Raw genomic sequence first — 24,424 nt, forward strand, 5'->3', positions numbered from 1 at the left:
CAGTTCCTACTTCCTGAGCTGAGGTCCAAACTACACATGACATTTGTCATATAGTTTGGCATCACAGGGGTGATTTATTTTATTTATTTTTAAAAAATGAAACAGCGCAGTATGGCTTTGGTTGTGAGAAGGATCTGGCCTTTGGCATCATACGGCTGATTAAAAAAAACAAACAAAATAGCCAGGGTGGAGGGACCTATCAGATAGAGGTGATGGTGTGTGTGTGTGTGTGTGTGTGTGTGTGTGTGTGTGTGTGTTTAACCCTTTGCTTCTGCCGGTGTCTCAGTTGGAAGCAGCCCCCACCCATTGCTATTTTGCAAAGGGAAGAAAACTCCCACAGGTACCAATGGAAGCTTTTCTCCCATAGCAAAGATTGCCTTTATGGTAGAGGGAATGAGTTAACCCACCCACCCCCTACATCCCATTGTATCTTGGGTCCTTCCACAATGGTTATTTGTGATTACCATCCAGTCTAGTTTGACTGTTGAAAGAGGGGGGAAATATGAATTTCTAGCAACCTGCTGCAAAAAGGCAACTAGACATTCCCTGGTTTAAGGAGCCATCTGGTGCCTAGTTTATATATCCAAGTTCCTAACTCTGCCCTAGAAGTCCAAATAAATTAAAAAATTGTCCAGCAGCACCTTAAAGGTAAAGGTAAAGGAACCCCTGACCATTAGGTCCAGTTGTGGCCGACTCTGGGGTTGCGGCGCTCATCTCGCTTTACTGGCCGAGGGAGCCGGCGTTTGTCCACAGACAGCTTCTGGGTCATGTGGCCAGCATGACTAAGCCGCTTCTGGCGAACCAGAGCAGCGCACGGAAACGCCGTTTACCTCCCCGCCGGAGCGGTACCTATTTATCTACTTGCACTTTGACATGCTTTTGAACTGCTAGGTTGGCAGGAGCAGGGACCGAGCAACGGGAGCTCACCCTGTCGGAGGGATTCGAACCACTGACCTTCTGTCCACTGTCCCTCAGACCTTGTGGGGGGCCGGACTATATTTTTTGGGGGGAGGGTTAATGAATTCCTACGCCCCACAAAATAACCCAGAGATGCATTTTAAATAAAAGCACACATTCTACTCATGTAAAAACGCCAGGCAGGCCCCACAAATAACCCAGAGATGCATTTTAAATAAAAGGACACATTCTACTCATGTAAAAACACGCTGATTCCCGGACCGTCCATGGGCCAGATTGAGAAGGCTATTGGGCCGCATCCTGCCCCCAGGCCTTAGTTTGCCTACCCATGAATTAATGTAGGCATGGGCAAACTTGGCCCTCCAGATGTATGGGAATTAAAAGGGGGATGCGGGTGGCGCTGTGGGTAAAACCTCAGCGCCTAGGACTTGCCGATAGTCAGGTCGGCGGTTCGAATCCCCGCGGCGGGGTGTGCTCCCGTTGTGCCTGCCAGCCTAGCCGTTCGAAAGCACCCCCGGGTGCAAGTAGATAAATAGGGACCGCTTACTAGCGGAAAGGTAAACAGCGTTTCCGTGTGCTGCGCTGGCTCACCAGATGCAGCTTGTCACATTGGCCATGTGACCTGGAAGTGTCTCCGGACAGCGCTGGCCCCCGGCCTCTTAAGTGAGATGGGCGCACAACCCTAGAGTTGGACACGACTGGCCCGTATGGACAGGGGTACCTTTACCTTTATCTAGGAGTTTGATAAGCTGAAGTAACTGTGTGAAAATGCGCTTAGCTATGTTCATTTCACAAAGTAGCAACACCTCAGCGTGACTGAGTGATTAGATTACGAAGGATGTGAGCTTCAGGGTTAAACAGAGCTCTTCTTCATGTGTTGCTTTGCAAAGCCCCAATCCAGAATTGGCATCGCAGGACCGAGCCGAGTGTTGTTCCTTAACGCCATAAAAATTAGTAGTTTTTAACCAGGAATTGCGGTGGGTTCATTGCAAATCACCCCCTCCTTTATCGGGAACCCTGATGCAAAAAAACCTTCCTTCACCACCCCAAAAACCTTCGTAGAGTGAGAAAAATGTCTGTCCAGAGGTTTTTAAAAAAGGAGGGTGGACTTGACTGAGTGCCACATTTCCATCGGGCCTCAGTTTGAGTGCATTGTCCGCTGTGAAAATATCGCTCTGCCTTTGCCAACGGAATTACAACCACCTAAATCCAGCCTGGATGGGAGCCAAATTGAACACATTGTCTTTTGCATAGCCTGTCTCGCTGGTACATGACAACTGCTCATGTTCTCTTGTTTCTCTCTCCCCCCCCCCCCTTTTAAGCTCTGCTTCCCAGCTTCCTTCATTCTGCCACCTGGCGTTACTTAGGGAGGGGTTTGGCTCAATGGGTAGAGCATTGGCTTTGCATGCAGAAGGCTCACCCAGTTCAATTCCTGCCCGGTGTCTCCACGTAGGGCTAGGGAAAGTCTTCCATTTAAAAACCTGGAGAGTCATTGCCAGGCTGCATAAACCAGCCATACCCAGTATGGGCTCTCCCAAGTGTTTGGAAGCACAGCTCCCCTCGTTCCTGCTGGGGCTGGTGGGAATTGTAGTCCAAATCACAACTAAGGGCTAGTGTGGTTAGTCAAACTTCAGCTGTTGGTACTAGTGCTATTATTTATATCTAGCCCACCCAAGTGAATTCAAGGCCACAAATAAAGCAACAAAAACAAGACAATTAAAGATAAAAGCATCTGAAAAATATTAAGATAGCCGAAAACCTTTTAAGGCAATCATGGGTCCCTGGAGCTAATAATTTCAAGGCTCCTGAGAATAATCTCTTCTGGCCATTGACAGGGAGGGCATTCCACAAGCAGGGAGCCACCACCGAGAAGGCCCCGTTGAGAGTCAGCACCAACCAGGAGGCAGCCAGCAACGTGGAGCCTCCATGTGCAGAGACAGTCTACCTGCAAACACCAGCTGCTGGGAGGAAAACCAAAGGAGATCTATCACCTTCAGCCTCTGCTTGAGAGTTTCCCAGAAGTATCTAGCCACCTGCTTCTCTACTGCGTGAAGCAGGATGCTGTGCTAAGATGGACAATTTGGTCTGGTGGAGCAGGGCTCTTGCTATGTACTTAAGTCCCAGTTTACGTCGTCAGCTGCCTTTTTTCTTTACAAATAAATTCACTAGTCCTTCGGGAGGTTCATGCGATGCATTTCCACTGGCTCTTTCAGTCAGCTTTAGCTGGGATTTCTATATTGCAGAGGGTTGGACTGGATGACCCCTGGCGGTCCCTTACAACTCTACAGTTCTATGAAACATAAAATATCAATAGGAATGAGTGAATTGGTTTCTCATTTTTCCAATCTTAAATCCAGCTCTACACATTTCGACGTCAGTTTGTGGGTTTTTTTTTATTTCAAAGTCCTCAAAAAAATTAACCAGCATTTCAGTGCTAATCCCCAAACATGTAATGGTTTTTGTTCATAATTTTGTCTTTAGAATACACAGCTTTAGCAAAGCAATACCACCTAACATAACACATTTTTGTATGCTGTTTTCACTAATGTAATGCACACGGCATATGCAAACTGAATACGTAAAAAATAAATAAAATAAATAAAAATCCAGCAAACATTTTAATCAAAGTCTGATTTAAAAGTTTTGACTCCTGTTGGGTTTTTTTTTTTTGTATCGTATCCTCACAAACCGTTTAAGTGGTTAAGCAGCACATAGCTAGCTTAATTAAATAAGCAAACAAATTTTGCACACATTACTAGGCTCGAGAACTGAATTGGCAAAAGGCAAAGGATTTCAAAGGACGGCTCTGGTTCAGTTTGCAGATTGCAAATTTGGTAGGTTTGCCTTTGTATTCAACCTGAACTGGTTTCCCTTTTGCCACCTCTAAGCATCAGAGCCAGAATTCACAGCAAGCATCAGCACACATGAATTTCCCTTTTTTACAGCAGATTTGTGGCATCAGCTCAATGCTGATCGAGCCAGGAAAACTATTTTACAATAACTTTTCAGATGCCGTCCTTATAAATCTAAGGTGAGGGCTGGCAGCTCTAAGGAACCCCACACCTTCTGTCAAAACTTCTTTTATTGGCCCATTTGTCTTTCAGACCAGGTGCTCAGAAGCCTTTGGCTTTTGGCCCCCAAACATCCCACGTCTCCTGGAATTTTAGCTCCGGGTCTCCGACCAAAACAGCTGCTTTAGAGGGCAGGAGAAAGGCTGTCCTCTTTCGCCTGCCACACAAAGAACTCACAGCGACCCGAAAGCCAAGTGTCAAGCTGTGCTGAAATGAATCTGGCAGAAAAAATATATACCGTATTTTTCACTCTATAAGATGCACCAGACCACAAAGACGCACCTAGTTTTGGGAGGAGGAAAACAAGAAAAAATATATTCTGAATCTCAGAAGCCAGAACAGCAAGAGGGATCGCTGCACGGTGAAAGCAGCAATCCCTCTTGCTGTTCTGGCTTCTGGGAGAGCTGTGCAGCCTGCATTCGCTCCATAAGACGCACACACATTTCCCCTTACTTTTTATGAGGGAAAAAGTGAGTCTTATATAGCAAAAAATACGGTATATCACAAGATTTCGCACAGAGCTGTGAGAGCTTTGTCATCCGTTCATCACGGTGATAGCAGAACAAGGAAAGGGCAATGTTCTGCCGCTCTGAATGTCCCGTGGGACATTTGTTTATCTTGTGGTTCTCTGCCTTCCATGGGCACACCACCAGGCAGAAATTCAACGGTGTAGCTCGTTGGCAGAACACCTGCTTTGCATGCAGAAGGTCCCCAATGGTACCTACAGGTAGGGCTGGGAATGTCCCATGCCTCAAACCCTGGTGGGCTGCTGCCAGTCCGTGGGGACAATACTGGGTTAGCAGGACCAATGGGCCTGACTTTGTAGAAGGCAGCTTCCTAAGCTCCTATGTGGTGAGGCAGTACGGGGTAATGGTTAGAGCGTTGGGCTAGGACCTGGGAAACCAGGGTTCAAATCCCCACTTGGCCATGACACCCACTGAGTGACCTTGGTCCAATCTGTTAAGTTGTGGGTGAACATATCAGACGACACAGCGATTCTTCAAACAGCTCTTGTTTATTCACAGGCCAGAACAGAACTGAACTGAAGGGTTCAGTCAGCCTGCTTATATAGAGCTCCAGTACAATGTAACTGTAACAATTTTCTAAAACTATCCAATCACTGAACGTCACTTTCGATCCCTTATTTGCATAACTATCAACAGTATCCCCCTGCTGCCCCAGGGTGAGAACTTCAGTACATAACACAATCACTGACTCTCAGCCTAACCTACCTCACAGGATTGTTGTAGCGATTAAGAGAAGAACCATTTGCTCCCCCTTGAGTTCCTTGCAGAAAAAGGAAAGATATAAACCCAGTAATAAATAAATAAACCACAGCTGAAATAAATCCTTCATTGCAGGGCTCAGACGGGTAAAGCTTCACCTGTTGAACACCAGCCAGTTTCGCTGCTATTCCCAGCACAGAACCTCTCCCAGGGGGAAAAAAAAGTGGTAGAGAAAAGAACGCCAGGGGAGAGTCTGAAGAAACAAATTCTCCTACTCACCCACGCCCGATAAATCTGGAGGAGAGTCGTTTTCCCCCCAACAGTATGCAGGCAGCCTAGTTTTCTGGCATGAATCATTTTGAGAGCTCTCCTTTTTTAAAAACAAAACAAAAAAATCACCGGCTCTGCTTGTGGGAGATTTCGAGAGAGGGGTGGGTGTCTATCACAGCAGAGATGATTTCACTTTCGTAGCAAGCAATGCTCACAGTGCTCATGCTCACAACGGCAGCATGCAAACGGTGGGCAGGGCAAGAGGCAAAGTGGGTGGGGCTGTATCACAGGGGGTCAGACTAGATGACCTTGGGTCCCTTCCAACTCTACGATGCTGTGATACCATGCAAATTTGGCCTTTGTACAGCAGTTTCCAGACAAGCTTTTCTCTGCCCTCCATCCAAGCGAGCGAGGGGCGTTATCAGAGTTCAGGGATGCTTTCTGGCTTTCCGATTCCAGAGAACGGCGGGATTCGATTCCAAGCCCCACTCCGCTAACCAACACTCTGCAGCAAACGGTGTGAATAGCAGGCGCAAAGGGAAGGGAAAGAGCACCGCTCTCTGAGTGTTTGCAAGAGAAGAAAACAAACATACAATGCGCTGGAATTAATAAACATCTCGCCTTCTTACATAATTTAGCTTGGCACAGCTTTCCGGGGAGGAAGAACAGAACAGCCTCTCCCCCAACTCAGAGCACTACATGACACGAGGAATAAAAACATGAATGAGCATCCCTCTGAGCATATACAGAGCGGTTTCTGTTGCCTAAGGAGCGACCACAACCCTACCTTGCCTAGTCTGGTGACTGGGGGAGGCCCCCGAGACCATATAACACCGGTCTTGAAAGACCTACATTGGCTCCCAGTACATTTCTGAGCACAATTCAAAGTGTTGGTGCTGACCTTGAAAGCCCTAAACGGCCTCGGCCCACTATACCTGAAGGAGCATCTCCACCCCCATCAGTCTGCCCAGACACTGAGGTCCAGCGCCAAGGGCCTTCTGGCGGTTCCCTCCCTGTGAGAAGCGAAGTTACAGGGAACCAGGCAGAGGGCCTTCTCGGTGGTGGCACCCACCCTGTGGAACGCCCTCCCACCAGATGTCAAAGAGATAAACAACTACCTGACATTTAGAAGACACCTGAAGGCAGCCCTGTTCAGGGAAGTTTTTAATGTGTGACATTTTAATGTATTTTTAATATTTGCTGGAAGCCGCCCAGAGTGGCTGGGGAGACCCAGCCAGATGGGCAGGGTACAAATAATAAATTATTATTATTAATTATTATTATTATCCGGGGAAATGAAAAACAACCTCAAACCGTGATGTGACCTTATAAATGTGTCAGCTGTAGGTTTTTTTCGGGGGGGGGGGGACTGAGAAGGCTGATAAATAAGAGGATCAGAGCAGGCATGAGGGGAAAATCTAACCCACTCCTCCCCAGATTTAACCCCCTGCTTTGAATTTGGTATCACTGAAAGGAACAGTTGCTCCCACACCCAGTTTCAGCGTATGGGTTTATCCTCAGCCAAGAAGGAAAGGGTTAAACCTCCACCCCCTCCCCACCTGCCACAATCCCCAAAATTATTAGGCACCCATTCAATCTGATTTTCTTTTTTTTAAAAAAAAAACCAAACCCCACACACGTCATGGCTACTTTGGCCCTAAGACTGTGGGGCTTTGTAGGGTTCAAGGCTATGAAGCGCTTGACACACAAATGTTATGAAAATTGGACTGTGGTCCTTTAATTGCCTGCATCAGCCTTCCCCAAGCCGGTGTTGTCTAGTGGTTGTCAGGCTAGGACCTGGGTTCGAATCCTCACTCATCTGTGAAGCTCACTGGGGAACCTTGGGGTCTCAGCTCACAAGGTCGTTGCTGTGGGGATTCGGTGAGGAGGAGGAGAATAATAATAGTAATAATAATAATAATAATAATAACAATAACAATAATATATTATTTGTACCCCGCCCATCTGGCTGGGTTTCCCCAGCCACTCTGGGCGGCTTCCATAGAAACCAAAAAACACTAAAATATCATACATTAAAAATTTCCCTGAACAGGGCTGCCTTAAGATGCCTTCTGAATGTCAGGTAGTTGTTTATCGTTTTGACATCTGATGGGAGGGCGTTCCACAGGGCGGGCGCCACTACCGAAAAGGCCCTCTGCCTGGTTCCCTGTAGCTTTGCTTCTCGCAATGAGGGAACCGCCAGAAGGCCCTCGGCACTGGACCTCAGCGTCCGGGCAGAACGATGGGGGTGGAGACGCTCCTTCAGGTATACTGGGCCGAGGCCGTTTAGGGCTTTAAAGGTCAACACCAACACTTTGAATTGTGCTCGGAAACGTACTGGGAGCCAATGTAGGTCTTTCAAGACCGGTGTTATGTGGTCTCGGCGGCCGCCCCCAGTCACCAGTCTAGCTGCCGCATTCTGGATTAGCTGTAGTTTCCGAGTCACCTTCAAAGGTAGCCCCACGTAGAGCGCATTGCAGTAGTCCAAGCGGGAGATAACTAGAGCCTGCACCACTCTGGCGAGACAGTCCGCGGGCAGGTAGGGTCTCAGCCTGCGTACCAGGTGGAGTTGGTAGACAGCTGCCCTGGATACAGAATTGATCTGCGCCTCCATGGACAGCTGTGAGTCCAAAATGACTCCCACCTGGTCCTTCAGGGGCACAGTTACCCTATTCAGGACCAGGAAGTCCTCCACACCAGCCCGCCCCCTGTCCCCCAAAAACAGTACTTCTGTCTTGTCAGGATTCAGCCTCAATCCATTAGCCGCCATCCATCCTCCAACCGCCTCCAGGCACTCACACAGGACCTTCACCGCCTTCACTGGTTCTGATTTGAAAGAGAGGTAGAGCTGGGTATCATCTACATATTGATGGACACCCAGTCCAAACCCCCTGATGATCTCTCCCAGCGGCTTCATATAGATGTTAAAAAGCATGGGGGAGAGGACGGAACCCTGAGGTACCCCACAAGTGAGGGCCCAAGGGTCTGAACACTCATCCCCCACCACCACTTTCTGAACACGGCCCAGGAGGAAGGAGCGAAACCACTGTATAACAGTGCCCCCAGCTCCCAACCCCTCTAGAAGGTCCAGAAGGATGTTATGGTCAATTGTAAAGAACCATTTAAACCACCTTAAACCCCATGGAGAAAAAAGCTGGACTATAAATGCAATATATAAAGGAAGAAACCACTCATTCTGGGGTTCTCTGGATGCTGGTGGAGCCTGCCTTGCATAAAGAGGGGGAAAGATTCAGCAATGGAAGAATGTGTGCAGAGATGTCAAAGCGAGGAAGCCCGGTGATTCACGAGGTACGTTCTCCCCAAGCTATGTATCCTAGCATTTTACCCTGCCTGGGTTTACATTCCTACAGAGAAGCATCACGTTCTCTTGGGAGACTGTTTCTTCAATGTGAGTTCTTGCCCTGCCAGGCACTTCTCCTGGCCCTAAAAATATTTCACCCTCCTCTCCCTGCTGCCCCGGCCCTGATTGCTTGCTAGTAGCTTTCTGTTTCTCAGATCTCTTGCTGAAGGCAATTGCCTGTGACTTCATCTGTTGCCACAACAAGAGCTGCGCCCTGCAGGAACCTCACCTCCAGGCTCTCTGACCAACCAGCTAGTAGCGTCGTAGTTAGTAGCCCATTTTCAGTATCTAAGGTAAATAACAAGGACATATTGTGGGGGTCAGGGATGCGGGTGGCTCTGTGGATTAAACCACAGAGCCTAGGACTTGCTGATCAGAAGGTCGGCGGTTCAAATCCCCACGACGGGGTGAGCTCCCGTTGCTCGGTCCCTGCTCCTGCCAACCTAGCAGTTCAAAAGCACGTCAAAGTGCAAGTAGATAAATAGGTACCACTCCGGAGGGAAGGTAAACGGCATTTCCGTGTGCTGCTCTGGTTCCCCAGAAGCGGCTTAGTCATGCTGGCCACATGTACGCCAGCTCTCTCGGCCAGTAAAACAAGATGAGCGCCACAACCCCAGAGTCAGTCACGACTGGACCTAATGGTCAGGGGTCCCTTTACCTTTACCTATTGTGGGGGTTGCAGTGTTAAACTAAGACCTCAGAGACCAGGTCCCTACTTAGCCGTAAAGCTCCTGGGATGACCTTGGCCCAGTCTCTCTCTCTCTCTCTCTCTCTCTCTCTCTCTCTCAGCCTAACCTACCTCACAAGGTTGTTGTGGAGAATTAGAAGGCAATGGGGTGAGGATTTATCCTAATGCAACAACACCTCTTAGTATGGTATTTTCCTTTCCTCCATTCACTTATATGGGAGAAACTAGATGTGCTCACTGAAATGGGGATCAAGCACCCCATTTTCCCCCAGTGGCCCTCGGGCTAAGGGGCAGGCTGCCCGCTCCATTCCACGAATTCCAGATTAAATCCTGCTCACCGTGTTCTTCATCCCATGGAACTGAATGGGAACTGCCGAGAAAACCGGGCCATTTTCAGTTTGCACAACCCTGCCTTGCGTTCTGATTCCTTGGTCACATTAAAGGTAAAGGGACCCCTGACCATTAGGTCCAGTCGTGGCCGACTCTGGGGTTGCGGCGCTCATCTCGCTTTATTGGCCGAGGGAGCCGGCGTCCAGCTTCTGGGTCATGTGACCAGCATGACTAAGCCGCTTCTGGAGAACCAGAGCAGCGCACGGAAACGGCGTTTACCTTCCCGCTAGAGTGGTACCTATTTATCTACTTGTTCTTTGATGTGCTTTCGAACTGCTAGGTTGGCAGGAGCAAGGACCGAGCAACGGGAGCTCACCCGGTTGCGGGGATTCGAACCGCAGACCTTCTGATCGGCAAGTCTTAGGCTCTGTGGTTTAACCCACAGCGCCACCCGCGTCCCATTAGTGTGTGACAAAGGGGCAGAGCCCAGAAGCTGTTTCAAAACACACACACAAAACACACACACACACAAACTGCCAGCGAAAGCAGTATGAAAGTGGCAGGTAGATGATGGAAAGACCTTGAAAGGGAGGCAAGAAAGATCTCCCAGGATGAGAGAATGGGAGAGGAAAGGAAAGCTGCAAAGCCAGAGCTGGGAGGGTCTGTCATTTTCTTTTTAAAAGGCACCTTTGGGTAGAGAAAAGATTCTGCATTTTTGCACTGTTCTTTGTATTTTAGACACCCGGCTGTCAGTCTCCTCCTCCCTTGTTTTTTTTTTTTTTTTATATGTCACGGATCTTATGAGAACTTGTATTTTATTTGTATTTCCTACCAGAATTGAATTTATATAACTGGTTTGGGTTTTATGCTATGTTGATACCCCCCCCCCCCCGCAGACGACCAAAGGGAAGGGACGTAAGGGATGTGATGCATGTGGGAATTATTGGGAATATATCAATGGTTACTCAAGTGCTTCCAGCTAAGAAATTAGAAGCCGACTTGGGAAGCTGGCTTTTCAAGAATGGCTGGGTGACTGAGGCTAAGTTCACACATCATTTGAAATCTCAAGGCTCAACCAACGTATGCCTGTTAATCTGTGCTAAATGAATGCAGTTCACGAATCTGTGCTAAATGAATGCAGTCAATGAAAAGGACTGATTTTAAATAAAAACCACCCTGAGGGCATCAGCAGGATGGATGGAGAAGGCTTGGCATAGCAGGAGATGGCTTTTTAAAACATCGGTAGGACTGAATCTTTCGATGACCAATGGGCTTAGAAAAAGATCCCTCAATTTCAGGAAGGATTATTTTCTCGGTTCCTATCAGCTGTAAGAGTTTAATGGAAACCCCATGTTCAAGGGCAGTATACCACTGCATAATAGACGTCTGGGAAAAAACACAAGGAAGGGCTCATCCCTTTCATGCGCTTTCTGTGAGTATCCAGAAATAATCTGATTTGCCTCTGCAGACTGAACTAGATGGTCTCTTGGTCAGATCCAGCAGTCAGGGCTCTGTTTATGGCCCATTCATACTGGCAAGTTACAGTTTTTAGGTGGTGGGATGTGCACATGGGAACAGTCCCGGCAAATGACAATGAGGAAATATGACTTGCAGAGAGAAGCTCCTTCGAGCTTTTTCTCATTTCGCAGAATTTTAAGGAAGGCAAGGTGCCAAAATGTGTATTTGGCTCCTGAGAATAGCCATCAAAGGACCGTCTTTCTTTATAGCCAAGGTGACAGCAAAGCTCAAACGACAATTAGAAACACGCCTATTAAGGGGCAAGTCCTACTGAACCCAAGTGGGGCTTAACTTCAGGGCCAAGGTGAGTAGGAAGGGACTGGAGGTGTGACAACATCAATCCCCTTTTTTGTTTGCCTTCTGCATGAACCCATTTCGCAGATGGGAGGACTGAGGCCAAGTGATGCATTGGTTACCCTCCCGCAGGGGTGGGGTTCAAATTCACCATCTCCCAGGTATGCCGGGCATTCGAAGGGAGTATTGCAAAGAAGACATGTGGGCCACAGAAGAAATGCAATTTCCTACAAGACGGAAAAGGTAGGAGAGATTCAGCTTGTCCCCTATCCGCACCCCCGGTCTCCTTAATCCTGATGTGCCATTATTCTCGGTTTTCACACTATGACTTTATCCGCTCTCATGTCCCGCTTCAGGGATAGACTGATGCTGTGGACTACAAATCCCATCATCGCTCTCGGATGGACATTGCAGTCCTTAATTGCAGACCTGGAGATCATCACCTGGGTTGCCCCTGCCCTTACGTGAACTAAATCTATGTCTGCGTTAACTGAAGTGCTTGTCTATTCCTTCCTCAATTACCTGCAGTATAGAAGTTTAGCTTGTAAGCCCCTCTCCTTCCATTCTCTGCAGAGCTCCCTATACACGGGTGACAGTATTATGAGAATAACATGCAATCTGTGACAGCCTGTACGTTCTGCAGCGCAAATGTATTTTGCAGCTGAACAGAGCGAGTGAAAAGGCATTAACTGTGGGTAATGGAAATGATTAATGTGAAGAGGGGTGTGTGGAAATACAACTTGTGGCACAACCAGGTGATTACAGTCCAACAGGGTCTGTTTTAAAATGAACCCTGGAATAATATAGCAATGATCTATGATTGAAAAAACAACAATTGGGGGAAAACGAAACAGAATTTGGGGGACAAGCAAATGATTATAGGCAGAATGATGTTTGTCCTGATGCACAAACTCCGTGAATGGAAGTCCACCCTTTTTGTTCAAGGTAAAGTAAAGGTAAAGGGACCCCTGACCATTAGGTCCAGTCATGACCGCCTCTGGGGTTGTGGCTCTCATCTCGCTTTACTGGCCGAAGGAGCCAGCGTACAGCTTCCGGGTCATGTGGCCAGTATGACTAAACCGTTTCTGGCGAACCAGAGCAGTGCACGGAAATGCCGTTTACCTTCCCGCCGAAGCGGTACCTATTTATCTACTTGCACTTTGACATGATTTCAAACTGCTAGGTTGGCAGGAGCTGGGACCGAGCAACGGGAGCTCACCTCGTTGCAGGGATTCGAACCGCTGACCTTCTGATCGGCAAGTCCTAGGCTCTGTGGTTTAACCCACAGCGCCACCCGCGTAGCATTCTGAAAATTGATCACAACCCAGCCAAACATTAGCCCTCCTATTGCCTTCCCAAAGAGAGAGAGAAAAGGATTAGACACTTGCTTAACTTTCTTGCTGAAATCATCAGGGCTCAGAAACGCTTAGCTATGGAGGGTCTGCTGCCTCTATTGGGGCTATTGATTCAACTTTGGATGAGATGTATGCTGGATTTTTACCCACTGTAAGGCTTGTTGTCCCCTTCATGGATCACTGGACTGCAAGAAGATCAAACCTCTCCATTCTTAAGGAAATCAGCCCTGAGTGCTCACTGGAAGGACAGATCCTGAAGCTGAGACTCCAGTACTTTGGCCACCTCATGAGAAGAGAAGACTCCCTGGAAAAAGACCCTGATGTTGGGAAAGATGGAGGGCACAAGGAGAAGGGGATGATAGAGGACGGGATGGTTGGACAGTGTTCTCGAAGCTACCAGCATGAGTTTGACCAAACTGCGGGAGGCAGTGGAAGACAGAAGTGCCTGGCGTGCTCTGGTCCGTGGGGTCACGAAGAGTCGGACAAGACTAAATGACTAAACAACAACAAAGGCTTGTTGTGGGGATGAAAGGGCAGCAATTCAGATCAATATTGTGGTGTGTGTGGAGGTGGAAGTTTGAATACCCACCTCAGGACCACTGAGAAACAGCCTCCCATCAGCCTCTTTGTCAAGAGGTCCCATCACAAATCTCATGATTTCATGTGTGGGTCTGATTCTCGGCTAAAGCACTTTGCCCCCACCAAAGGAATCAACGAACAGGGGAAATGCAAAGCTTTTGCTTTGCCCTGTGCTGAGGAAAACACCTGAAATTCTCCCCCACATAAACCCAAAATAAAAAGAATTAATTAAGTCCCTTGACATAAGCTGACTTTAAGCTCACCAAGGCTGATGCACTGGTCCCAACACCAGAACTAGATCACGCAGGAACAAATGAAAATGCTCTGAGCATGTGCAGAAAGCACCTGCCTCATCGCCTGTTTGTCAAGAAATTAAGCACTGATAAAGTTGGAAGATAAATACTGCCAAATGCTATTGATTAATTTCGGACTGTTTCTATGCTACTCAATATATATTAAAAAACCTCTCAGGGGTGTAGAATAAAACCAAAGCATAGATATTACAAAATAAAAGCACTAGCACATTTGATATCTGTCTATACACACAGACATGCGTTTGTGCATATATGAGAGACAGAGACCGGTGGCCACCATAATAAATACATGGTTTTAGTGGTTAGCAGCATCCTTCAGAGTAAACTTGTCCAGATCACTGCTGGATGCTTTAAAAAACCAAGTTTGATATATGTGCGAGTGTGTGCATATTTTGTGCATGCGTGTATAAACACAAAGTGGAGTTTTTAAAGCATCAGACAGCCCTTTGGACAGACCTAGAAAACAGTCCATTTAAAACGTCACCCCCTGGAAGAAGTCCCAGTATGTTTATTTTGACCCAACACAGCATCCGTCCTTGTGGGCTTTTCTCCTGACACCCCACTTTCCCCTCTAAGCTACTCCAAATAGGGCAAGACTGAAAAGACGCAGCTCATTGGTAGCTTCGATTCATTCCCTGCTGTGGGATGGGAATGTCCCCTGTCTGAAACCTTCTAGAGAGCTGCTGCCAGCCAGTGTGGACGATACAGGCTTAGATGGACCAAATGTCTGACCCAAGGCAAGGCAAATTCCTATGTCCCTAATAGGGGAAAGGGGTGTAGCTCAGTAGCAGAGGAACTGCGTGCAGAAAGTCCCATCTTCCATCTCCAGTTAGGGCTGGGATCTTACCCCATCTGAAACCACCCACAGAGCAGCTGCCAGTCAGGGTAGACAATACTGAATTTAGAACGAATTTAGTGCTCTTCTAGGCTGCATCAGCAAAAGTCCAGTGTTCTGATCAAGGGAAGTCATAGGTAAAGGTAAAAGGACCCCTGACCATTAGGTTCAGTCGTGACCAACTCTGGGGTTGCAGCGCTCATCTCGCTTTACTGGCCGAGGGAGCCATCGGACAGCTTCTGGGTCATGTGGCCAGCATGACTAAGCTGCTTCTGGCGAACCAGAGCAGCGCACGGAAAAACACTGTTTACCTTCCCGCCGGAGCAGTACCTATTTATCTCCTTGCACTTTGATGTGCTTTCGAACTGCTAGGTTGGCAGGAGCAGGGACCGAGCAACAGGAGCTCACCCCGTCGCTGGGATTCAAACCACAGACCTTCTGATTGGCAAGTCCTAGGCTCTGTGGTTTAACCCACTGCGCCACTTGCGTCCCTGCATCAACAGAAGTACAGTGTCCTGATCAAGGGAAGTCACAGTACCACTCTATTCTGCCTTCTTCAGACCACACCTGGAATACTGTGTCCAGTTCTGGGCGCCACAATTTAAGAAGGATGTTGACAAGCACGAATGTGTGCAAAGGAGGGCAACCAAGATGATCAAGGGTCTGGAAACCAAGCATGGATGTTTTCTCCTGCTCTGCGGGGTAGGGCTCAAACCAATGGTTTTGAGCTACAAGAAAGGACATCAGGAAGAACTTTCTGACAGTAGAAAATGTTCAATGGTGGAACAGACTCTCAGGAGAGGTGATGGACTCTCCTTCCTTGGAGGTGTCTAAGCAGAGGTTGGGTGGCCAGCTGTCATGGATGCTTTAGCTGAGATTCCTGCATTGCAGGGGGTTGGGCTAGATGACCCTTGGGAACCCTTCCAGTTCTACAATTCTTCGATTTTATGAAATGGACCAATGGTCTGGCACAGTAGAGAGCAGCTCCTTATCTTCCTAAGGTATGAAGGTGGTTAGAAATCAGAGACTTTCCCTTCTCCTGTTTAAGAATTTCCTATCTTGCCCTCCCCCTTACCGTCTTTGCAGAGAAAAAGGGGCATTGCAACGCTTTGCTCACTCACCTCGGAAATCACGCAGCCGAGGACGGTCACCCAAAACCACAGACGCGGTCTTGCTCTATACTCCATAGCGTGACGGTGCGGGGCAAGGAAGATCCAACAATGCAAAACTGCTTCTTTTCTGCCGGATTTTCTCTTGGACAGTGAAAATAATAATAACAACTACATTATTCTGCCCCGTGCGTTGCTTTGCTCATTTTTTTTAAAAAAACTCCTCTTCATGCAAGAGAAAGTGATCTCTGCATTCTGCAGAAGCTGAATTTTAAATAAGGAAACCGTTTTTAAAAAATAAAAATCCACCAGCGTCCTCCTTTGATTGTTTTCGTTTTGCAGACTCTGAAAGGGTCGAGGCTCCCTTTCGCAGAAGAGACGCAGACCCGGAGCGAGAGGCACCAGCCAGCAACAAGGCTCAAGTCAATGTGCGGCTCCCTCCGAGGCGCCGCGTGGAAGGGCTTCCCTTGGCTCCGCCCCGAGGGCGGGACTTGAGGGAGGGAGGGGGCGGGGCTGGCGGGGAAAGCCAATGGGAAGAGGCTCGGCTTGGCTGGGTCCAGGTAGGGACCCGCGTTTGGATAGCTTAGCAGGCAGGAGAAGGAGGGATGGAGGAGGAAGGTAAGGAACGAAAGACGGACGCAGAAGGAAGGAAGGAAAGAAAAAAAGAGAAGAGGGAAAGAGTTTTCTCATGCTGTTTTCAGGGTGGTTTCCCGTCGATCGCTTTCCCCAGGAGCTCTGGGAACTGTAGCACTTGGCACCCTTTAATGAACTATAACTCTCAGGATTGTCATTGGGAGAAAAGCAATGACAAACCTAGACAGCATCTTAAAAAGCAGAGACATCACCTTGCCAACAAAGTGTATAGTTAAAGCTATGGTATGGTTTTCCCAGTAGTGATGGATGGAAGTGAGAGCTGGACCATAAAGAAGGCTGATCGCCGAAGAATGGATGCTTTTGAATTCTGGTGCGGGAGGAGACTCTTGAGAGTCCCATGGACTGCAAGAAGATCAAACCTCTCTATTCTGAGTGCTCACTGGAAGGACAGATCCTGAAACTGAGGCTCCAGTACTTAGGCCACCTCATGAGAAGAGAAGACTCCCTGGAAAAGACCCTGATGATGGGAAAGATGGAGGGCAGAAGGAGAAGGGGACGACAGAGGACAAGATGGTTGGACAGTGTTCTCGGAGCTACTAGCATGAGTTTGACCAAACTGGGGGAGACAGTGGAAGACAGGAATGCCTGGCCTGCTCTGGTCCAGGGGGTCACGAAGAGTCGGACACAACTAAACGACTAAACAACAACTCCTCCTCTCAGGATGCTCTGGGGAGAAAACCACAACTGTCACAAAGTGTGGTATGGTGGTGCTTTAAATGCATAGAGCAGATGGGGCCATGGGCATAGCCATGTTGGGGTGCAGGGGGCAGCTGCCCCCTCCTAAATCAATAAAAATCAACACAAATCTGGGGTTCTGTCCCTCCCTACAAAAGCCTGCCCCGCCACCCCAAAATCCTGGCTACTCCCATGGATGGGGCGAAGGCAGTGTTCGTCAGAGAGTCAGCTAAGAGTCTCTACAGACTGAGCTATCTCTGTGCCATGGAGCCTGCAAAGCCTAGAAAAATAAAACCACAGTGGTACCTTAGGTTACAGACGCTTCAGGTTACAGATGCTTCAGGTTACGGACTCCACTACCCAGAAATAGTACCTCAGGTTAAGAACTCTGCTTCAGGATGAGAACAGAAATAGCGTGGCAGCATCGCGGTGGCAATGGGAGGCCCCATTAACTAAAGTGGTGCTTCACGTTAAGAACAGTTTCAGGTTAAGAATGGACCTCCGGAATGAATTAAGTTTTTAACCCGAGGTACCACTGTAGTTTGCAAAGGGATGGTGATGGCCATTGTTTGGGGAGCAAGGATTTCATCCATGCTATACAGGAATTCTGTCTATTTTGATTGGCAGCTGGGGAGCCACTGAGGGAGCAGGAAAAAACTGGGGGAGGGCACATGCCACTATCCCTTGCCTCTTAATGTGCCCCCCCAATCATGGTGGCCATGCTCTGAATAGGAATTGCTGGAAACCACCCACGGGGAGAATGGTCAAAGGCCTGGAAACGATGCCTTATGAGGAACGGCTAAGGGAGCTGGGCATGTTTAGCCTGGAGAAGAGGAGGTTAAGGGGTGATATGATAGCCATGTTCAAATATATAAAAGGATGTCACATAGAGGAGGGAGAAAGGTTGTTTTCTGCTGCTCCAGAGAAGCAGACACGGAGCAATGGATCCAAACTACAAGAAAGAAGATTCCACCTAAACCTTAGGAAGAACTTCCTGACAGTAAGAGCTGTTCGACAGTGGAATTTGCTGCCAAGGAGTGTGGTGGAGTCTCCTTCTTTGGAGGTCTTTAAGCAGAGGCTTGACAACCATATGTCAGGAGTGCTCTGATAGTGTTTCCTGCTTGGCAGGGGGTTGGACTCGATGGCCCTTGTGGTCTCTTCCAACTCTATGATTCTATGTTTTTATGCAGAGTTACAGGTAGGCAACCATGTTGGTCTGCTATAGTCGAAACAAAATTTAAAAATTCCTTCCAGTAGCACCTTTGTTGTTGTTTAGTCATTTAGTCATGTCCGACTCTTCATGACCAGAGCACGCCAGGCACTCCTATCTTCCACTGCCTCTCACAGTTTGCTCAAACTCATGCTGGTAGCTTCGAGAACACTGTCCAACCATCTCGTCCTCTGTCGTGCCCTTCTCCTTGTGCCCTCCATCTTTCCCAACATCAGGGTCTTTTCCAGGGAGTCTTCTCTTCTCATGAGGTGGCAGTTCGGAAGCATGTCAAAGTGCAAGTAGATAAATAGGTATCACTCCAGCGGGAAGGTAAACAGCATTTCCGTGTGCTGCTCTGGTTCGCCAGTAGCGGCTTAGTCATGCTGGCCACATGACCCAGAAGCTGTCTGCGGACAAACGCCGGCTTCCTCGGCCTATAGCGCGAGATGAGCGTGCAACCCCAGAGTTGGTTATGACTGGATCTAATGGTCAGGGGTCCCTTTACCTTTACCTTTATCAGCAAGGAAGACAGCATGCCCATGTCTAGGGCAGCCTTCCCCAACCCGGTGCCCTCCCAGTGTTTCAGACCACAACTCCCATCTGCCGCAGCCAGCACTGTCAAAAGCTGACAGTGTTAGATGCGCCTCGCATCCTCTGCGGCTAGGGATTAATAGAGCTCTTTCAGCAGCCTGAGACGACAGGCGACTTGACAAGTGCATTAACAAGGCAGGTCCCCTCTAACCACAAAGCACAGAAGGAAATTCTGCTCTTAGCCAAACAGAGGCAGAGCTCAGTGGTGACAAACTGAGAGAATGTAGTGACAACATGGAACAATATATAACCACTGAATTGTCATCTTGATGCTGTTGATCAAAGCGTAGGAGACAGCCAAACAAACATCCCTGGTCTTTCTTTCTTTCTTTCTTTCTTTCTTTCTTTCTTTCTTTCTTTCTTTCTTTCTTTCTTTCTTTCTCCTTCTTTCTATCCTTCTCTCCAGGGCTTCCCCCCCAGCCAGAACTCACTGGAACTCAGTTGTGGGTACCATTGCCTGGTGGAACGCTCTGTCTCAAGAGACCAGGGCCCTGCGGGATCTGATTTCTTTCCGCAGGGCCTGTAAGACAGAGTTGTTCCTCCTGGCCTTTGGCTTAGAATCAATTTGATTCCCTCCCCCTCTTTCTTTTTTCCTTTCTCCTCCTGTGAAGAGGCTGCGTCTTAATGTTTTAATGTTGCATTTTAATCTTGGTTTTTAAGTTGTATTTTAATCAACTTGTTTTTATCATTGGTTGTTAGCTGCCCTGAGCCCGGGCTTGGCTGGGGAGGGCGGGGTATAAATAAATATTATTATTATTGTTAAGTTGTGGGTGAACATATCAGACGACACAGCGATTCTTCAAACAGCTCTTGTTTATTCACAGGCCAGGACAGAACTGAACTGAAGGGTTCAGTCAGCCTGCTTATATAGAGCTCTAGTACAGCGTAACTGTAGCAACTTTCTAAAACTATCCAATCACCGAACGTCACTTTCGATCCCTTATTTGCATAACTATCTACAGTATCCCCCTGCTGGCCCAGGGTGAGAACTTCAGTACACAACAATTATTATTATTATTATTATTATTATTATTATTATTATTATTATTATTATAGAATGAGGGAGGCATTCATGGTGAGTTCTGGCACCTCTTTTTCTAGAAAAATAGCACTCTTCTTTTCTTTCTTTCTTTCTTTCTTTCTTTCTTTCTTTCTTGCTTTCTTGACCACCAGCAGCTCTCTCCAGGGTTCCAGGCAGAAGAAATTTCCAGCCCTACCTGCAGATGCTAAGAAATGAACCTGGACCTTCTACGTGGAAAGCAGGTGCTCCAGCACTGACCTCTCTTCCATTTAATATAAAGTAAGATCCTAGTCCTCATGTTTTTAAAGCAAGAACTGTTTGAATTGGTACAAACGAAGCAGCCTTATACTGAATCGGAGCCCTAGTCCACCAGGCTTGGTATTTTGTACACTTCTGTGTGCAAGGCAGATACTCCCTCCCTCTTTTCCTTTGAGATGAACATTCCAGAGAATATGGCTGGTGTATATGTTAATTCAAGTATTCAGGCTTCTCCTCCTGCTCATTTATTAAACAATATGAACATTTCTGACAGTGACCCAGGAGCTGTCTCAAAAGTTTACAGCAGTGGCGATTGATGGTGCAAGGGAGAGGATGAGCAAAAACACGGGATCTCAAATAGACACGCACGCGGAAGTCACGAACAACACACATGCACCAATGTAAAAGGAGAGTTTCTTTGGGAAGGAAAGAAGTAGAAAAACATGTTTCTCTGTAATTGCAGTTTCTGATTTAGGAGGTAAGCTGAGAAGCGGCTGAAACGCTTGCATCGTATGCAGAAGGGGCAACAGATTTGCGCTGCAAAGCCAAATTCATGCATACAGAACAGACGTAAGAACGTATTGATTCACCGGCGTACAGCTGGTCTGTGGAACTCACCGCCACAGGAGGCAGCGATGGCTAATGACTCGGATGACTCTAAAAGAGGATTGACAAATTAATGGAAGAGAAGGCTTTCTGTGGCTACTAGCCACGATGGCTAGATTCACCCTCGAACTGTTGGGGGTGGTGTGATCTAGGCTATCTGTGCACAACAATGAAACGAAAGGAAACCAATTGGAGTTTTGGAGACACAGAGAGATACAGAGTTATGAACACTATAGACCTGTTAAGAGCTTGGCTGTCTGCTGGGATTTAGTGTAGTGTGCTACACTATGGCTATTTGTCAGAAGGCTTAAGCTACACGTCTCCAATAGAACATTTCGAAATAAATGTCAGTATCGCAAATTGCGTGTGTAGGTCCCCAGGCCACCCCTCAAATAACTTCACACATAATACGTAATTTAGTTTTGGTTTTTGGGCACTATTTTGGCCACAACTTTATTAAAATACAAAATCAGTGAGTGGTTGTTTAGACATTGGTTATGACTATCTGTCCCCCCGCCTGGGACAGAACTGACATCCCGAGGTCCGATCGGTAGCCAGTAGAAGAGAAAGTCAAACTGGGGGTCATTTGAGCTAAGCGTCGGACCCACGCCGCTCACCCCAGCAGCTCCCCGAAAGCTTGCCGGCCCAGATCCTATGACAAGGATTCCCATGACAGGGATTGGGCGGCCCTGGTCCCATGACAGGGATTGGACGAAATCATGGCAAGCCCCAGGATTCCTTTAACGGAATTCCCTTCAGCGCAATGGGAGGGGCAAGCCCAGCCTGACCCCTCCACCACCAGCATATTATAACCAATGCCTAACCGCAACCTTACAAGTTGTGACGAATTGCTGAGTAGTAGGCAAAAACCAAATGGCACAGCCAATCACCAAATGGCAAAATTCCTACTAGGCCCCTGCGCCAAGGCAGACGACCCCATGACAGGCAAAGCAAGGTCAACCGGAAAAGAGGGCGGGCGGGCGGGTGATCCGATGCACTCTGCAAAGAGAAAGAGAAACCAGAGTGCACCAATATTTAAAGACCATGGTCCCACCCACCCAATTTGCAACATACAATTTGCCCCAGCAACCCGGTTATCCAATCACAATGCCAGGCAACAACTGTTAACCTGCCTGGCAACAAGAGGTCTGGCCCGGTGGCCCACACCGCAACACGTGCTCTCATTTATTGGAGAACACGCCATGCCAGCAAACGTCTAACGACCTGCTTTCAGTGGAAGCCAAACCTGAGTCAGCGCTGCACCACTGGAGCTTATGGAATCGTAGAAATGTAGCATTGGAAGGGACCCCAGAGGCCATCTAGTCCAACCCTCTGCAATACAGGAATCCCAGCTAAAGGATCAAGCACTTTAACATCGTGTACACAGCCCAGTTCATTGGCGGTAAAAGCCTTAATCATCACTGACTCAACAGAATTGACAGTTTGTGGAGACACCAACCACCGTTTTGCAATCGACTCAAGAAAGTAGGGGAATGATCCTTCCTTTTGGGGCATGACAGAATATGGCTCCCTTGGCTGATTAGATTTAGGACCTATTTTCAGGAGCAGCAGACACCATTGACATGCATTGTGTGTGGGAATGTTCAGAGTGGCAGGAGAGGATATATTGTTTAATAATATCCTTCCTAACCTGCGCTAGCAAGTTCCTTTACTTAGCAGAGTTCTGCAGCAGAAGCATGCTGGGCCCATAACCCTTTGTGGGAATTTTGAGGGTGGCAGGAGAGGATATATTGTTTATTAACATCATTCCTAACTTGTGCAAGCAAGTTCCTTTACTTAGCAGAGTGCATTCCCCATTACACAGCAGAAAGCTAGTTGGAAACTCGTGTGAGTTTCTTAAGACAATATGCAAATCCATCTGGCTTGTCCGGATTGAAATGTGTTCTAATATTTTCCTGGTGAGACCCCTTGAATCCCTCCTAAAAGAATAAAGACACCACGGTCTTATTCTTAAGCAATAAAAAGAAAGTTTACTCACGATCAGGCAGAGCACAGTGTGATCCCTGAAGGCAGGCTTAAGGCTTAAAATTATAAACATATACAAACTGGTTTACCCCATAAGGGAGATTTACCTAGTAACTGCAGGCTAGCGGTCCAGCAGTTCACAGGACGGAAGGAAGATGGAAAACAGAAAGAGTTATAGCATGCCTTGGCCTTTTAGCAGATCTGGAAAGGTCACGCCCACCCACTAGTCACATGCAAGGAAGGATATTCCAGGCCAGGAGGAACAGGAAATTTCGACTGACTGGACAAAACATTCCCTTGCATGTCTACTCTAGGAAAACAAGGAATGTTCCCTTTTCTTTCCTACCAGTCCTTAATTAGATATATTCCTTATTTCCTCTTTTAGACAGCTAAGTTGATGGGATGTGCACTGCATACGAGGGATGATTATTTCAGAGCTTTTTCTCTAGAAATTTCCTTTTTCTGCATGATGACGTTGTGGTTTTCATACTAATCCTTCTTTAACCACAGTGTTGATGGTTCTGTTTTCACTAAGGAGAAGAAAACCACAATTTGTCGTGTGTTAAAAGATATGCCTTGCATCTCCGGGTGCAGAATCTTGCAGCTTCATCTCTTCTCTAGATTATTGCTTGCTAATGTTAATGCTAATCCTGCTAATGTTTTGACCTGTTTACAATGTCAAGGAAACTATTTTTTTCTTTTTCTACTACGATAATACCTAACAACCCCCCCCCCCAGAAGAACCGTTTACATTATTTACAGCAAGTGAGATGGGAAAATAGAAACTGTGTGGAAATAACTATATAACTAAAGCTTTTGTTTTTTGAAACGCTTGGAAGAAGATAAAAGACTCTCTAAATATTGATATTAGAAAGAAGCAGGATCTCGTTAGCCGCTGGAGAGACACCAAAAAACTTTGGATGGACTTTGAGAAGGGTAATGTGACACATTTTTTAATTGGGATCAGCCATTATGGGATAAGACCGTGTTGCAGAGATAAATAGTCATAGGGGGAGGTGAGCTCTTAATTTGTTATTATATCTGTATTTCAAGTCTGATTTGTCAAATCTCCCCTGGAAAGACTAATGTTTGATGCAACCTGTCTGAGAAAATTAATGAGCAAACGCCTAGATTTTATTTCATCGGAACTGAGAGAAGATGGCGTCTGCCACTAGAGAAGGACTTTTGGATTGATTCGGCATAAACACCAGCGTGTGAGAACATTCTGCAAACAATAGACTTACCAGCTGCAAAAAGAAGGAGAGTCATACAAATTTCACAGAGAAGCATATTATTGTTTACTTCAACTCGCCTGTGGAAACAACTCAGAGGCCACAAAAGAAGGAAGGATAACAACAGGAAGATTTAAAGAAGGAACTATTGGAAACTCAAGGCAGTAGAAACATAAGATGATTAGAGCCCCACTGAACTTGAAGCATTGGAAGCCCCAACAAAAATAAAAATTATTATTTTTTTAAAAAAGAGAAGTAAATAATGCATGGCTCCATCTTGACCCCCCGCATCACCTCAGAGTGGCCCCAATGTGCCCAGGCCA

The 24,424-nt window shown here is 47.2% G+C and overlaps 1 protein-coding gene across 1 annotated transcript in view; it reads right to left on the reverse strand.

Annotated features, from left to right (window-relative positions):
• The window catches only part of LOC310827797 (vasoactive intestinal polypeptide receptor-like), a 306,828-nt gene extending 290,530 nt beyond the window's left edge, over nucleotides 1–16,298 (reverse strand). The window contains exon 1 of the mRNA XM_083704248.1: nucleotides 15,881–16,298. Coding sequence (XP_083560374.1) covers nucleotides 15,881–15,946 — 66 coding nt within the window. The 5' untranslated portion in view covers nucleotides 15,947–16,298. The remainder of the gene's footprint in view (nucleotides 1–15,880) is intronic.
• Nucleotides 16,299–24,424: the final 8,126 nt, after the last annotated feature.

Source organism: Podarcis gaigeae (genome assembly GCF_964106915.1).
Source record: "Podarcis gaigeae genome assembly, chromosome: 12".
Classification (NCBI taxonomy): Eukaryota; Metazoa; Chordata; class Lepidosauria; order Squamata; family Lacertidae; genus Podarcis; species Podarcis gaigeae.